This window comes from Rhincodon typus, chromosome 16 (assembly GCF_021869965.1).
Source record: "Rhincodon typus isolate 14 chromosome 16, sRhiTyp1.1, whole genome shotgun sequence".
Taxonomy (NCBI): domain Eukaryota; kingdom Metazoa; phylum Chordata; class Chondrichthyes; order Orectolobiformes; family Rhincodontidae; genus Rhincodon; species Rhincodon typus.
Genome location: NC_063347.1, coordinates 941,383 through 959,364, shown reverse-complemented (window position 1 = coordinate 959,364; position 17,982 = coordinate 941,383). Strand labels below are relative to the sequence as shown.

Sequence of the window (17,982 nt, the reverse complement as noted above, 5' to 3'; positions counted from 1 at the left end):
CTGCTGTGTTCATCCAGCTCTACATCGTGTTATCTCAGATTCTCCAGCATCTGCAGTTCCTACTATCTCTGAAGCAATTTTAACCTCTCAACTATGCTCCAGTGAAAGAAGTCATAGCCTTTCCAGCCTTTCCTTATAGCTCAAACCTTCCATACCTTTTTAACCACCCTGTCTATATGTGATGCAAACTTTGAAGAATTATGTATCTGCACTCCCAGGTCTCCCTGTTCTACAATACTACCCAAGGCCCTACCTTTAATTGTATAAGCCCTACCCTTGGAGATAATAAGAACTGCCGATGCTGGAGTCAGAGATAACACAGCGTGGAGCTGGAGGAAGCAGGCCAGGCAGCATCAGAGGAGCAGGAAAGTTGACATTTTGGGTCGGGACCCTTCTTCAGAAGAAGGGTCACCCCCCACCCCATAGTTCCACAGCACGTTCCCCTGCAACTGGCAAAGATGTTGCACCTGCCCATTTACCTCCTCCTTCCACAGTATCCAAGGGCCCAAACATACCTTCCAGGTGAAGCAACACTTCACCTGCACTTCCCAGAATCTAGTCTACTGCATTCGCTGCTCACAATGTGGTCTCCTCTACATTAGGGAAATGAAGAGTAGACTGGGTGACGGTATCACAGAACATTTACATTCTGCTCGCTGAAAAGACCCTGAGCTTCCAGTTGCCTGCCACATTAACACACCACCCTGTTTCTTGGCCAACATCTCTGTCTCAGACTTGCTGCAGAATTCCAGCGAAACTCAATGGAAGCTGGAAGAATAACATCCCATTTTCTGCTTGGGGACCCTGCAGCCTTCAGGTCTTAATATCGAGTTCAATAATTTTAGGGCCTAAACTCTCCCATGTCCTAGCCCCCTACCCCACACACCAGGCCTTGTTATCACATAGCCTGCCATTACACACAACCCATTGTTAGTCACTAATAGTCCCCATTGATAGCTATTCACCCTCCCAGCCAGATCATTATCATTTCCTTTGTCTACCAACTGCTCTTCTCTCTCTTTGGGCGCTATCCCCACCTATAGTTTACTCCTTACCCACGCCCCCAACCCTATCTTCTGCATATAACCAACATTTTCCTAGCTACCATCAGTTCTAAGCAAGGGTCACCGGACCCAAAATATTAGTTGTTATCACATCCTTCACTGTTTACTACAGCTTCCAGTTTATGTATTCAAATTTCAAAATTATTCTCCATATACTCAAATCTAAGTTATTAATGTATATAAAAATGCAAAGCCCCAAATACCGATCGCTGGGAAACTCCTCTACATAATTTCCCGCAGTCTGTAAATTCAACATGATCGAGGCTGATTCTCTACCTCATTGTTTCATTCTCACTCTCACCCCAAGCTCCTTGACACTGCTCCACAGGGTTCAATTATTAACAAATCCGTTCCATGATATTTTGCCAAATGTCTCTTGGAAGTCCATATAAGCAGTATCAATCTCTCATTCTATGAAAGAACGCAATCAAGTTGTCAGGTGAAGGTGCTAAATTGGAGGAAAGCTAATTACAACAATACTAGGCAGGAACTGAAGAATATAGACTGGAGGCAGATGTTTGAGGGCAAATCAACATATGGTAAGTGGGAGGTTTTCAAGTGTAAGTTGCTGGGAAGTAAGGATGAAGGATAAGTATGGCAAGTTTAGGGAACCTTGGATAATGAGAGATATTGTGAGCCTAAGCAAAAAGAAAAAGGAAGCATTTATCAAGGATTGGAGGCTGGGAACACACGAAACAAGGGTGGAATACAAGGAAAGTCGAAAGAAACGTACGTAAGCAGTGAGTCCGGAGGGCTAAAAGGGGTCGTGAAAAGTCATTGGCCAACAGGATTAACGAAAATCCCAAGGCTTTTTGTGCATATATAAAGAGCAAGAGGGTAGCCAGGCAGAGGGTTGGCCTACTCAAGGACAGGGAAGGGAATTTATATGTGGACCCAGAGGAAATGGGTGAGGTATTAAATGAGTACTTTGCGTCAGTATTCACCATAGAGAATGACTTGGGGGGTAATGAGTCTGGGGAAGAGTGTGTACATAGTTTAGGTCATGTTGAGATCAAAAGGGAGGAGGTATTGGGGGTCTTGAAAAACATTAGACAAGTCCCCAGGGACTGATGGGATATACCCCAGAATACTGAGAGAGACAAGGGAGGAAATTAATGGGGCCTTGAGAGAAATCTTTGTATCCTCACTGGCTACAGGGGAAGTCCCAGAGGATTGGAGAATAGTCAATGTTGTTCCTTTGCTTAAGAAGGGTGGTAGGGATAATCCAGCTAATTACAGGCCGGTGAGCCGTACGTCAGTGGTAGGGAAATTATTGGAGAGGATTCTTCGAGACAGGATTTACTCCCACCTGGAAATCAGTGGGCTTATTAGCAACAGGCCACATGGTTTTGTGAAGGGGAGGTTGTGTCTCACTAACTTGGTTGAGTTTTTTGAGCAAGTGACGAAGATGATCAATGAGGGTAGGGCAGTGGATGTTGTCTGTATAGACTTCAGTAAGGCCTTTGACAAGGTCCCTCACGGCAGGCTGATACAGAAGGTAAAGTCGCACGGGGTCAGAGTGAGCTTGCAAGATGGATAAAACACTGGCTCAGTCATAGAAGACAGAGGGTAGCAGTGGAAGGGTGCGTTTCTGAACGGAGGGCTGTGACTAGTGGCGTTCCTCAGGGATCAGTGTTGGGACCTTTGCTGTTTGTAGTATATATAAATAATGTGGAGGAAAATGTAACTGGTCTGATTAGCAAGTTTGCTCATGACACAAAGGTTGGTGGAATTGCGGATAGCGATGAGGACTGTCAAAGGATACAGCTGGATATGGATCAGTTGGTGACTTGGGCAGTGAGATGTTAATCTGGAAAAATGTGAGGTAATGCATTTCAGAAGGTCTAATCCAGATGGAAAATATACAGTAAATGACAGAACACTTAAGAGTATTGATAGCCAGAGGGATCTGGGTGTACAGGTACACAGGTCACTGAAAGTGGCAACGCAGGTGGAGAAGGTAGTCAAACAAGGCATATGGCATGCTCGCCTTCATCGGCCGAGGCACCGAGTTTAAAAATTGGCAGATAATGTTGCAGCTTTATTGAACCTTGGTTAGGCCGCATTTGGAATGTTGTGTTCAATTCTGGTCGCCACACTACCAGAAGGATGTGGTGGGTTTGGAGAGAGTACAGAAAAGATTTACCAGGATGTTGCCTGGTATGGAGGGCATTAGCTATGAGGAGAGATTGGAGAAACATGGGTTGTTCTCACTGGAATGACGGAGGTTGAGGGGTGACCTGATAGAGGTCTACAAGATTATGAAGGGCATGGACAGACTGGATAGTCAGAAGCTTTTTCCCAGGGTCGAAGAGTCAGTTACCAGGGGCCATGGGTTTAAGGTTCGAGGGACAAGGGTTAAAGGTGATGTACGAGGCAAGTTTTTTTTACACAGAGAGTGGTGGGTGCCTGGAATCCGCTGCCGGGGAGGTACTGGAAGCAGATACAATAGTGACTTTTAAAGGGCGTCTTCACAAATACATGAACAGGATGGGAATAGAGGGATACGGTCCCCGGAAGGGTAGGGGGTTTTAGTTGCGACAGGCAGCATGTCAGTGCAGGCTTGGAGGGCCGAAGGGCCTGTTCCTGTACTGTAATTTTCTTTGTTCTTCTTTGTTCTAAGTTAATCAAACACTATCTGCTTTTAATTAACGGAGTGATGAATGTAAAGATAGCTGCCCAAATGGTTGCTTATGTGTAGACAAATGGGCATGGTGATTGTTTTATACTATATTATTATGGTGATATCAGTTATTGGGGATTGACGTACCAAGCCAGAATGAATCTACGTTTGCTGCACAACGTCTCACTGGTTGAGCACGTGCAGGTGGCCTGGCTGAGGCCAAAGTTCGAGCAGCGAGGATAAAGTCTGGATGTGAAGTCAAAGACTGGGAACTAGAGCAAAGGTCACAAAGCAGAGTCAAGTGTTCAGCTGGGCAGCTTCTTATGATGGGGGGTACAGTGGCTGCAAGCTCTATTGTACTTGGAGTAGGCTGTTGGGGAGTTAGTGCTGATTGCATTGAGGACTTTATCCAGTTTGGCACTCAGCAACTACCACTTCGGTGAACACTGGAAGGCTTGTTAAATAGACTATCCTTCCAGTCAGTTGTACCTGTAACTTGGCAGTGGCATAGCACTGCCAGGTCAAGTTTCTGTATCTGTGTTACCTACAGATGGCATTTCTACAAAACACAGTCTTTAATCAACGCATATTGATTTTCCGTTTATTCACACATACTTTTCCAAATGTCAATCTATTTTGTCCTGGATTAATATCTCTAAAGGTTTCCCACCATCGGTGTTAGGCTGACTAACTGGTTTTTTTTTATCCTCCTCTTTTTTAAGCATGAATGTAACATTTATTATTCTCTGGCACTACTCAAATCCAAGGAAAATTGGAAGATTTTCACCATAGCCTCCAATGTTTCCACCATTTCAATAAATTTCAAAATTCATTGCCATCCAGGTCAGGTGCCTTTTTTACATTGACTACTGTGAATCTTTTAAATATTTCTTTTTACCTATGTATCTAATATCGTTACTGCCTCTTTCTCCTCTCCTTAGACACTGGCACAAACATCCTCTCTATTGAAGAATCATGCAATTCAATTGTTCCTATCAGTATAGTAGCTGGATCCAGAGGTACCACAGCACCTGACAGTCTGGCGGTTTGCTGCAGCAAAGCATTACCTGTTTCTGGTGTCCAATGTCCTTTCCTCGTTCAAGTACTTTGACAAAGAAAACATAGAAGCTTTCCTCAATGGGAAGGAAGAGGAATCTGGCCACCAGCGATCCCAGATTATTGACAATATCATACACACCTGCATCAAAAACCACATATAAGTAACTATGCCAGCAAATTGCAAACACTTGTGCAGTCAGCAGTCCCCTCAAAGTTGGACTCAGCTCTGGAAAGAGTCAGTGAGATAGGTGACACCAAGAGACACGACCAATTCTCACTGGTCTCAATACAATTGGACAAAGAAGGACACAAATTTGACTTGGACAACACATCCATAATAGTATAAGCCAAACAGAGACACCAAGGAATTCCTGGAGGCCTGGCATTCCAACCAGAACTCCATAAACAAACACATTGAACTGGACCCGATAATATAAACCACTAAAAAACAGAACTGGAAGTGATGCCAACCACCCCAGCAAACTGAGGCACATAAATAACAAGCCGGACAGAACACTAACGCTTCACCAGAGGAGCACTGACAATGTTACCTAACAGGGTGACAAAATGTCTGCAATCAAACACACCAGCTCAGCGAGCATGTCTACAACTTCATCCACAACCTGAGCTACAAATCTTCTCAAAAACTTTAAACATCATGAACTAAGGGGTAGATGGACATTGTCTTATGAATTTAACATTACAGATTCTGTGATGTTTCTCCCTTCCCATTCACACTGCTTCATGAAAACAATTAACCATTTCAGCTGTACGCAATCAGCAACAGATCGGTCCATGTTCTATCCATGAACAGTCAGGAAAATCACAGCAACAACCAGACTCCCTTTTAGTCTCAACAAGTGAGACTTGTAGAGTCACAGAGTATGCATAGCACGGAAACAGATGCTTCAGTCCAACTTGTCCATACCGCCCAGATATCCTAAATAATCTAGTCCCATTTGCCAGCATTTGGCCCATATAGCCTCTTCAAAGGATCCTACCCTGAAGAAGTTACCCTCCTCCCTCCGGACAAACCTCAGGGGATCTCTCTCCCACTGCAACTCTCTCGTAGTCTCCTCTCCACCTATCTTCTCCTCTATCCATCTTCTATCTGCCTCCCCCTCTCTCCCTATTTATTTCAGAACCCCCTTCCCCTCCCCCATTTCTGAAGAAGGGTCTAGGCCCGAAACGTCAGCCTTCCTGCTCCTATGATGCTGCTTGGCCTGCTGTGTTCATCCAGCTCTACACCTTGTTATCTCAGATTTTCCAGCATCTGCAGTTCCTACTATCTCTGATACAATTTTAACCCCACTGCGAAGCCTCTTCTAAGGATGCCTACCCTGAAGAAGTTACCCTCCTCCCTCCGGACAAACCTCAGGGGATCTCTCTCCCACTGCAACTCTCTCGTAATCTCTTCGGCCTTGAAACTGCTCAACCACGTCCTGAAGCAAACCAGGTACTACAGCTACATCACCTTTCTTAGTACCTGCCTACGGAACCAGATCATCCCCAATGGACTACAGTCCACAGTCAGGCCTTCCCAATTTGGCCCCAACCGTGACAATGTCCATATTCAGAGCATTGAGATCCTTCAGAAGCGTTTCTCCCTGCGACTCCTGAAACACACGCTCGCAGCAATGCGCCGGCATCTCCAAGCCCATTTCTGAAGAAGGATCTGGGCCCAAAACGTCAGCCTTCCTGCTCCTATGATGCTGCTTGGCCTGCTGTGTTCATCCAGCTCTACACTGTTATCCCTCTAAACCCTTCCTATTCATATACCATCCAGATGCCTTTTAAATGTTATAATTTACCAGCCTCCACCACTTCCTGTGGCAGCTGATTCCATACACGCCTCACCCTCTTGTTGAAGAAGTTGCCCCAAGGTCCCTTTTAAATCTTTCCCCTCTCTGTGTTTCCTAATATCCACTCACTAATCCGTTCAGGATTGTTCAGCACTTGACCTCCAGGAAAGAGAAACCCACATTTCCCATCTAACCCAGAGTCTGATTTAATGACTGTTAATTGTGCACAGAACCGTGGGGTGCACTCTCCTTCTACACAATACTCAACTGTTGTCTGAAATTAAGTGTTTAATTTCTACCATCTTGGTCTCAAAACCTGTCAATGCTGCCAGTGAGCCAAGGTGTCTTGTTCACGAGCAGCACCAGACTGCGCTCACTGAACACTTGTTACACATTCGCTCAGTATAATAGAGAAGCAACGTTAATAACACTACTGTACACCTTTGTAATAAAGCGCTTTACATTCAACTAGACAGACCATATCAAGAAAATAATGCACATACCTTGATCTCCAAAATTTAACACATTTAGAAAGGTCATGACATATCGTTCACCTGGAATACAAACAGAAAGACAAGGAGATTGGAGAATTTTTGCACACTTATTTAAAATTTTTAACTCTTGTGATGATTCCACGAAAAGCAGAGCTTGATTTCCAGTGGATGACCCCAGTGAGATGTAACCACACCTAACAGGTTGAAAAATATGTGTTAAAATTAATACTTTAAATAGTGTATTCATTGGAAACAGAGGGTTTTCTTTTACATCATGGATTGGTTTCAGAGACCTGTTTATTGCAATTGTTGCACTACACGGGAGCCTCAGGGCATCGCATGTCTTTTAGATTCAAAGAATGTCTACAGCACGGAAAGAAGCCAAGCAGCCCAATGTGTGTGTTGTCTCTTTGAAGGAAGTAATTTGCCTAGTGCTTTCTCCTGAAGTTGATGATCAGTTTTTTAGATTTGTTGACGTTGAGAGAGGTTGTTATCGTTGCACCATGTCACCAAGCCCTTTATCTCCTTATTGTAATCTGACTCATTGTTGTTTGATATCGGTACTACTATGGTGGCGTTGTCAGCAAATTTGTAGATGGCGTTCGTTTGGAATTTAGCAACACAGCTATGGATGTACAGGGTGTACAGTAGGGGGCTGAGAATGCATCCTTGGGGGGCTCTAGTGTTGAGGGTTATCGTGGAGAAGGTGCAGTTGTCCATCTTCACTGATTGCGGTCTATGGGTCAGGAAGCTGAGGATTCAGTTGCAGAAGGTAGACCGAGACCTAGGTCTTGGAGTTTTGAGATCAGTCTGGAGGGGATAATGGTGTTGAAGGCAGAGCTGTAGTCAATGAGCAGGAGTCTGTTGTAAGTGTTCTTGTTGTCCAGGTGTTCCAGGGACGGGTGCTGGGGTAGGGAAATGACGTCCACTTATTTTTAATGAAAAATATAAGGTCCAGAGGGATCTTGGCTCCTCCAGAGTCCAGGTAGATGTCTGGAGTTTTCAGGGTAGATGTGGAGAGGACTTTTCCTTTTCTGGAAGCATCTAGAATGACGGGTCACTGTTTAAAAATCAACGGAGATAAGAGAATTGCTTTCCTATGGGGGTTGAGAGTTGTGGAACACTCTTCTTGAAAAGTGGTGTGAACAGAGTCCTTGAATATTGTTAAGGCAGGGGTAGACAGATTCTTGGCAAGCGAGGTTATGAAAGGAAGGCAGAACTGTAGATTTGAGGTTATAGTCAGATTTTGTGAGAAGGCTTGAGGGGCCAAATTAACAACGTCAGCTCCATGTTTGTACATACATATTGAGGTCATAAGGTCAGACTTTCAGGAGCTGGGAGGAAGTTGAAAAGCAGGACCTCACGAGTGGTCCCACTGCTACACACAGCCAAAGTAGAAATAGGAAGATGGGGAGGAACAATCAAATAAAAGTAAAGCATTGCAGATGTTAGAAGTCTAAAATAAAAACAGTAAGTGGTGATGAAAATCAGCAGGTCTGGCTACAGAGGGTTGAGTGTCTTTGGAACTCGTTGCCACAGAGAGCTGTGGGGGTCTTTATGTCAATTTAAGGCCGAGACAGATTCTTGATTATTTGGGGCATCAACGGCTATGGGGAAAGGACAGGGAAGTGGATGTGAGGAGTGCAGCGGGGTTAAGGAACCAAACAACCTACTCTTGTTCCTACTTGTTATGGTCTTATTACATTCACAAGGAGAGAAACAGTTAATGTTTCAAGTCCAAGTACTCTCCTTTGGAGAACAGTTTTTCAATACAAAATATTAACTCTGCTTCTCTTTCCAGAGATAGTGCAAGAACTGTAGAATATTCCAGCACTTTCTGTTTTTACGTTAGGCAGGAATGGTGCTTGCTTGAAGCATGGTAGACTATTGGGATATTGGAACCAGTACTGGCTTATAGAAGTAGAAAAGACAAATAAGGTTCTAGAAGTGTATTTTGGGCTGGAATAAGGAAGGAAGTTGTACCTTACCGGGGGGAGGCAATGACCCACTGGCATTATTGCTGGACTATTAATTCCGAGACCCATGTAGTGTTCTGGGGACTCAAGTTCAAATCCCGCCACAGCAGTTGGTGCAGTTTGAATTCAATTAAAATAAAACTGAAATTAACAGTCTAATGATGACCAAGAATCCACTGTCAATTGTTGGAAAAAACCATCTGGTTCACTAATGTCCTTTAGGGAGGGTAACTGCCATCCTTTTCTGATCTGGCCAGACCCACAGCAATGTGTTTGACTCTTAACTGCCCTCTGGGCAATTAGGGATGGGCAATAAATGCTGGCTTAGCCAGTGACACCCTCATCCTATGAACGAATTAATAAAAAAAACACAGATAGGAGCAGGCTAAGAAGCACAATGAGAAATGCAAAGACAAAACTATAACGTACGACTGTAAATACACAAAATGTGGTACAAAGAACAGCACAAAACAGGTCCTTTGGCCCACAAAGTCTGTGCCAACACATGATGCTTTTCTAAACTAAAAAGCTTTTGTCACTATATGGTCCGTATCCCTTTATTCCCTGCCTATTTATGTATCTGTCAAGATGCCTGCTAAATGCTACTATTGTATCTGCCTCCACCACCTCCTCTGTCAGTGCCTTCCAGGCACTTACAACCCTCTGTATAAAAGAGTTGCCTCTCATGTCTCCTTTAAACATTCCTCCATTTACCCTGGATAACTGACGTTTCCACCCAGTGAAAAGACTCTGCCTACCCATTCTATCCACGCCTCTCAATTCTGTAAACTTCTATCAGGTCATCCCTTAGGCTCTGACGTTCATGTGAGAACAAATTGAGTTTGTCCAATTTCTCCTCACAGCTAATACACTCCAGGCCAAACAACATCCTGGTTAACCTTTTGTGTACCCTCTCCAAAGCCGCCATATCCTTCTGATAGTGTGACGACCAGAACTGTATGCAATATTCCAAATGCGGCCTAACTAAAGTTCTAAACAGCTGCAACATGACTTGCCAAATTTTATACTGTGTGCCCCGACGGATGAAGGCAGGCATGCTATATGCCTTCTTCACCACCTTATCCACTTGCGCTGTCATTTTCAGGGAACTGTGGACCTCTAGAGAGGTACAGCATGGAAACAGACCCTTCAGTCCAATTCGTCCATGCTAACCAAATATCCTATATAAATCTAGTCCCATTTGCCAGCATTTGGCCCATATCCCTTGTTGAACCTTGTCGAATGCCTTACTGAAGTCCATATAGATCACCTCCACCGCTCTGTCCTCATCAATCCTCTTCGTTAGTTCTTCAAAAAACTCAGTCAAGTTAGTGAGACATGATTTCCCATGCGCAAAGCCATGTTAACTATCGCTAATCAGTCCTTGCCTTTCCAAATACATGTAAATCCTGTCCTTCAGGATTCCCTCCAACAACTTGCCCACCACCAACTGTCAGGCTCACCAGTCTATATTCTGTGGCTTTTCCTTACCACCTTTCTTAAATAGTGGCATCTCGTTAGCCAACCTCCAGTCTTCTGGCACCTCACCAGTGGCTATCAATGATACAAATATCTCAGCAAGTGGCCATACAATCTCTTCCCTCACTTCCCACAGAGTTCTAGGATACACCTGATCAGATCCTGGGGATTTATTCACCTCTATGCGTTTTAAGACGTTCAGCACTCCTCCTCTGTGATCCCTCTGTATGTTAAGGGTTTGTCATTTGCTTTATACTTCCCTCCTGTATTAAACCTTCCAAAATACATCACCTTGCATTTGTCTGGACAAAATTCCATTTTGTCTGTCCAAGTCTCAAACCTATCTATCTTCCTCCTGTATCCTCTGACAACCTTCCTTACGATCTGTAGATTCCCCCAATTTTTGTGCTGTCCCCAAATGTGCTAATCAGACATAGATACATAGAATATGGGAGCAGGAGACGGCCATTTGGCCCTTTGAGCCTGCTCTGCCATTCTTCATGATCCTGGCTGATCATCCAACTCAATAGCCTAATCCTGCTTTCTCCCCGTAACCTTTGATCCCATTCGCCCCAAGTGCTATATCTAGTCGCCTCTTGAATAAATTCAATATTTTGGCATCAATTACTTCCTGTGGAAATGAATTCCACAGGCTCATCACTCTTTGGGTGAAGAAACGTCTCCTCATCTCCGTCCTAAATGGTCTACCCCGAATCCTCATACTGTGACCCCTGGTTCTGGACACACCCACCATCGGGAATATCCTCCTGCATCTACCCTGTCCAGTCCTGTTAGAATTTTGTAAGCGTCTATGAGATCCCCCCTCATTCATCTGAACTCCAGTGAAAACAATCCCAACCTGGTCAATCTCTCCTCATACGTCAGACCCGCCATCCCCAGAATCAGCCTGATAAACCTTCACTGCACTCCCTCGAGAGCAAGAGCGTCCTTCCTCAGAAAAGGAGACCAAAACTGCACACATTATTTCAGCTGTGGTCTCACCAAGGCCCTGTGTAACTGCAACAACACAGCCCTGCTTCTGTACTCAAAACCTCTCGCAATGAAGGCCAACATACCATTTGCCTTCTTTAGCACCTGCTGCACCTGCATGCTTACCTTCAGTAACTGGTGCACAAGGACACTCAGGTCCCACTGCACACTCCCCTCTCCCAATTTACAGCCATTCAGGTATCTGCCTTCTTGTTTTTGCTTCCAAAGTGAATAACCTCATAGTTGTCACCTACGTCCTCTCTCTCTCCCACACACACTCTCTCCCTCTCTCTCTCACACACACACTCTCTCCCCACACAAACGCACACTCTCTCTCTCCAACACACTCGCACTCTCTCTCTCTCCAACACGCGCGCACTCTCTTTCCCCCACACACACACGCACACTCTCTCTCTCCCCCACACACGCGCACACTCTCTCTCTCCAACACACGCGCGCACTCCCCCTCTCTCTCCAACACGCGCACACTCCCCCTCTCTCTCCAACACGCGCACACCCTCTTTCTCCACAACACACACACACAGACACTCTCTCTCTCCCACACACACACACACGCTTCCACACAATGCCACACATACGTCTCTCCCACGCACACACATACACACTCTTTCTCTTTGCCTCCCCACACACACATACACTCTCCGCCCAACACACACACCCTCTCCCCCCCCCCCACACACACACAGATACACTCTCCCTCACACACACACACACAAATCTATGGGGTGAACGTGCATTTGCAGGTACATTCTATTTTGTTCAAAAAGCACACAATTTATAGACAGTCAGTCAATGTGGAGTTTTATACATTAATACTTGAAAAATTAAACCAGTCTGACTCCAAACCAAAACACAAACAGATGCTAAACAAGGCCTCACACCTAACATGCATTGTCTGACCTAAAATGTCACCTCTTCTTTACACCAGTAAAACCTTTAGTTCTCTCCGGACAGTGACTTGAAAGGAATTTAGGGATTTACAAATACATATTAATCAATTAAAACCTTCGAACTGATTAAAGATTTAACAGTATCTTAGGTTTGTTTAATATATCCTTATCGGTGGTGTGACCCTTTGATCTTTTACTTATAAATTCTACGTCTGATACTACCTCTCTAACTAACACCTGAAGAAAGAGTGAGGCTCTGAAAGCTTGTGTTTTCAAATAAACCTGTTGGACAATAACCTGGTGTTGTGTGATTTCTGATCTAGTCCACGCCAGTCCAATACCGGCACCTCCATATCATTTCTACTGTGAAGACAGATACAAAACATTACTCAATATCTGAAAATATTGTCGTTATGACACGTAGACACATTTCTGCACCATCAGAGATTATGTAAAGACAGAGAGACATATACAGAATAAATCCAAAGCTTCATCGTGGCAGATAAACATGTGCAAAGTCATTTGATCCCTGTCTGTAACCTGTTCGCACCTTCTGTCAGGACCTGCTTCAGAAAAGATTGTTTGTAGAAGGTCCAAGTAAGAATAGCCAGCCTCAGATCAATGATAGGCTGAAAAATAAAATCAGTTAGCAGAATTATATTGGCATGTAATCACACAAGAAATTAAAACTGCTTTCAACAAAATCAGATGTGCCAAACTGTATGTATCACAATAAATTAAATATAATTGAGAAACCAAAACTAATGTTGAGACCATCATTATCTTTGTTTTATTTTTGGTTTGGAACCGAGAGTTGAAGTTGAGAATTGAACTTTGTATAGTAGCTTGCTTTGAAAGAACAAAAGACTGATGTTTGCTATTGGGAACTGGCCTGAAAAGATAATGCGTGTTAATTACTGCTCTAAGAACACTGTCACCAATTTGGCACCAAGATGCTGTTAGGCTCAAGGACTGGCAGCTGAATGCATGATAAATTGATCAATCTAAGGAGGATTAGTGCTGGCCAGCCCATTTCAGAGAATGTTTGAAAAGAAAGAGAAAACAAAGAATGAACTGGCTCTTCCGGGGTTCAGGGCAGAAGGGAGTCTTTGCTTTGGAAGCTGCTGGACATGGCCAGGTTTTTTTGGTTTTGCTTTCTCTAGTTATTCTCCAGTTATCAACTTGTTGAATGTTCTGAAGAAAGAATCCAGTTATAAGAAATAAATAAAAGTCTCCAGCAGTCTGCTTAAGCTGTTTGTATTGACTAGTATGTTTAGATTTCAAGCAAGATGTATAGTACCAAATGCCTGTAATATAACCATCATCAAAGGATTTCACGAAGGCCTGGTATTCATCAATGAAATGGTTATCAAACTGACAAATTAAAATGCTTGTATTTTTAAAAAATTTAATCCTTAACAGTGCGTCTGTCTGTTGGCGTTTTAGTGCAGGTTTATATTCACGAGGATCGAGTTTAGATCACAGATATTAATTAGTTTGCCTTGTACTTCATCCGTTTTCTGCTAAAGTTACAGTCTTAATAATAGATTGTTCATTTTTGTTTAAGTTATAACTCATAAAGTTATAAATTTGCAGTCTGGTAAGGAACAATTGAGCAATTTTGAGCACTGCTGAACGCTTTAAGATCGTTGTGCTGCAAATCCTGTTAAAGTCAGGCTGATTTGGTTTGGCTTGCTATACTGTGTCATAACACTAAGAAGATTTCAAAATTGTCTTCCATTCTTTGGTCCGACACCACAGGGTGAGCAAGACTGGGACCTGAATATTGAAAGCTATTTGATAGTTCAAAGATAGGAAGATAGGAAAAATTGGTATGGTAGCTCTGTTAATTAAGGATATCATTAATATTGTAGTCAGAGCTTGAAGAGCAAGTTGTGGATTCAGTTTGGTAAAATTAAGACATAAGAAAGACATAAGAGATCTCTTGCGGGAGTTGTTCATAGGCCCTCTAGCAGTCGTTACATGGCAGGATGGATTATACAGGAAGAGACAAATCAGGAGTATAAGAAAGATAACACATTAATCATGGGTGACTTCGTAGGTTGTAGACTTGACTCAGATTGACAAGATCTTTTGGAAACTGAGGTAATAAGAGTTTCTTTGGAACAATTGTTTAGAGCAGCATATTCCAGAGTCAACCAGACAGCAGGTTATTCTAGACCTGGCAATGAGCAATGTGACAACATTAATTAATAACATCATGGTAAAGGAGCCTCTGAGTGATGGTGATCATAACTGGAGAGCCAGGGAAGAATAAGTAATCAAAAAAGGGAGACAGAATGAGAAGATGATATAAGAAAAGCTAGCTAGTAATGTAAAATGAGATAGAGAGTTTCTAAGAAAATTTAAATAGAAAAAGATTAATTGTAGCTAGTGTTGATCTTCTAGAGACAGAAAGACTGGCAATTACCAACAGAACACTGTAAATACCGCAGCTGCTGAACAGGTAATTTTGTGTCTTTTTTCATTGTAGAAGACTTAGAAAACTTCCTAAAGATACTTGAAAATCAAAAAGTGACAGGGATGGAGGAAATTGAAATAATCACCATCATCAGGGAAAAGCTACAAGGAAAATGAGTAGACCTAAAGACTGACAAGCTCCCAAGACCAGATGGTCTTCATCCTAAGGTCCGGAAATAAGTATTTACAGAGATAGTACAGGCATTAATTATAATTTTCCAAAATTTTTAATTTCTGGAAGGATCTCACTAGATTGGAAGATAGAGTCACACAGCATAGAAACTGCCCCTTCGGTCCAACTAGTCCATGGCAATCAAGTTTCCCAAGCTAAACTAGTCCTACTTGCCCAACTTTGGCCCATATCCCTCTAAACCTTTGCTATCCACATACCTGTCCAAATGTCTTTTAAATGTTATAATTGTACCCACATCTACTCTTTCCTCTGGCAGCTTGTTCCATATATGCAACACCTTCTGTACGAAAGGTTCCTTTTAAATCTTTCCCCTGTCACCTTAAACCTAAGCCCTCTATTTTTGAATTCCCCACCCTAGGGAAAAGATCTTTGCTATTCACCTTATCTACTCCCCTCAGATTTTATAAACCTCTATAAAGGTCGCCCTCAACTACCCACGCTCCAGGAAATAAAGTCCCAGACTATTAGTATGGAGATCCAGCAAGAGATTAGGAAGGCAAATGAAATGTTGCCATCTATTGTCAGTGTAATGAAATATAAAAAGTGGGTGTTTTTGCTGCAGCTACACAGGTCTTGGTCAGTCCACATCTGGATTGCTGGGTACAATTTTGGTCTTATTATTTGACAGATATAATTGCTTTAGAAGCAGTTCAGAGAAGGTTCATGCTACTCATTCCTAAGAGCATGAGACATAGAAGCATTGATTAGCCATTCAGTTCATCAAGTCTATTCCGCCATTCATTGAGATTATGGCTGATCTGATAGTCCTGGACTCCACTTTCCTGCCTTTTTCCCCATGCCCCCGATTCCCTTCCTGATTAAAAAGCTGTCTATTCCTGTTGAATAAACTTAATGACACAATTTCAACAGCCCTTTACGGTAAAGAATTCCACTGATTCACCACATCTCCCCCCCACCAACCCGAGAGGAAATTTCTCCTTATCTCGGTCTTAAATTTGTGAACCCTTTTTGTGAAGTTAAACCCCTTGGTCCCAGACTCTCTCACAAGGGGAAACAATTTTTCCACATTTACCCTGTCAAGTCCTCAAAGAAAGCTGCATCTTTCAATGAAGTAGCCTCTCATTCTTCTAAATTCCAATGAGTATTGGCCCAATCTACTGAACCTCTCTTCATAACACAGTCCTTCCATACCAAGTATCAGCCTAGTGAACATTCTCTGGGCTGCCTCCAATGCTAGCAGATCTTTCCTTTGACATGGGGTCCATAACTGTTCACAGTATTCCAGCTGTGGTCTGACTAGTGCTTCGTACAGTTTTAACAAAATCTCCCTACTTTTGTACTCCATTCCCTTTGAAATATTAGCTAATATTCCATTTGGTTTCCCTATTCCTGTTGAACTTGGATACTTTTTGAGACTCATGGACAAGGAGTCCCAAATTCCTCTGTTCTGAAGCTTTCTGCAGTCTTTCTTCATTTAAATAATATTCAGCTCCTCTAGTCTTCCTGCCAAAATGCATTACCTCACATTCTCCTACATTACATACCAGCTGCCAAGTTTTTGCCCACTCACTTAATCCATCTATAACCTTCTTCATATCTTCTTTGCCAGTGTCTTACCACCTATTTTGTGTCATCCACAAACTTGGCTATAGCACATTAACTTGCCTCATCCAAATCACTAATATGTATCATAAATAATTGAGATCTCAGCACAGATCCCTATGGCATACCACTAGTTATATGTTGCCTTTCTGAAAATGCCCACCTTATCCCAATTCTCTGTCTTCTATTAGCTAATCAGTCCTCTACTCATGCTAACATACCAACACGCTGAGCCCTTATCTTATTAAGCAGCCTAATGTGTGATACCTTAACAAACACCTTCTGAAAACACAAATACATCACATCCAATATTTCCCCTTTGTGCATCCTGTTTGTTACTTTCTTAAAAAAATTCCAGCACGATTGTCAGGAATGATTTCCCTTTCATGAAGCTGTGCTGACTCAATCTGATTATATTAAGTATTTCTAAATGCTCTGCTGTTACACCCTGTATAACAGTCTCTAACATTTTCACAACAACAGATGTTAAGCTGACTGGCCTATAGTCACCTGTTTTTTTTGTCTCCTTCCCTTTTTCTATAAAGGTGTTACTTCAGCAGTTTTCCAATCCTCTAGGACTTTTCCAGAATCTAAGGATTCCTGGGAGATTACTACAAGTGCATCCACTATCTCTGTAGCTATTTCCTTTAATATCTGAGGATACACCTGATCTGGTCCAGGGGATTTATCTGTCTTTAGCCCCATTAGATTCCCTCATACCTTTTCTCCAGTCACGGTTATTGTATTTATTTCCACTACTTTTTTTGCCCCTTGAATATTTAGTAAATTTGGGATGCTGTGGGTGTTTTCTACAATGAAGACTGATGTAAAGTACTATTTTAACTCCTTTGCTATTTCCTGCCTTCCCATTACTATTTCTCTTGTCTCCTTCTCCAAGGGGTCCGTATTCATTTTAGCTTCTCTCTTCCTTTTTACATATTAAAAGGAGCTCTTGCCTCCTGTCGTGATTTTATTTGCAAATTTACCTTAAAGTTTATTTTGTCCCTCTTTATTATATTTTATGTGATCTTTTGCTGGTTTATAAAACGTTTTCAATCCTCTGACTTATCACTAATCTTTGCCCCATTGTATTTCTTTTCTTTCAATTTGAGGCTTTCCTTAACTTTTCTTGTTAACCATTGTTGACTTCCTAAAAATCTTCTTCCTCACTAAGAGATATCTTTACTGTTAGCCATGAGCTATTTTCTTCAATGTCTGTCATCGTTTCTCAAGTGCCTTTGCTGCTAAACTCCTTTCCCAGTCTATACCAAGTGCCTTTGCTGCTAAACTCCTTTCCCAGTCTATACCGAGTGCCTTTGCTGCTAAACTCCTTTCCCAGTCTATACC

The 17,982-nt window shown here is 42.6% G+C and overlaps 1 protein-coding gene across 1 annotated transcript in view; it reads right to left on the bottom strand.

The window, feature by feature from the left end:
• LOC109933574 (protein RFT1 homolog) overlaps window positions 1-17,982 on the bottom strand; it is a 70,921-nt gene that overhangs the window by 51,590 nt on the left and 1,349 nt on the right. The window contains exons 3-5 of the mRNA XM_048606651.1: window positions 12,949-13,027; window positions 7,052-7,102; window positions 4,755-4,885 (exon numbers count right to left, since the gene is read on the bottom strand). Coding sequence (XP_048462608.1) covers window positions 4,755-4,885; window positions 7,052-7,102; window positions 12,949-13,027 — 261 coding nt within the window. The remainder of the gene's footprint in view (window positions 1-4,754; window positions 4,886-7,051; window positions 7,103-12,948; window positions 13,028-17,982) is intronic.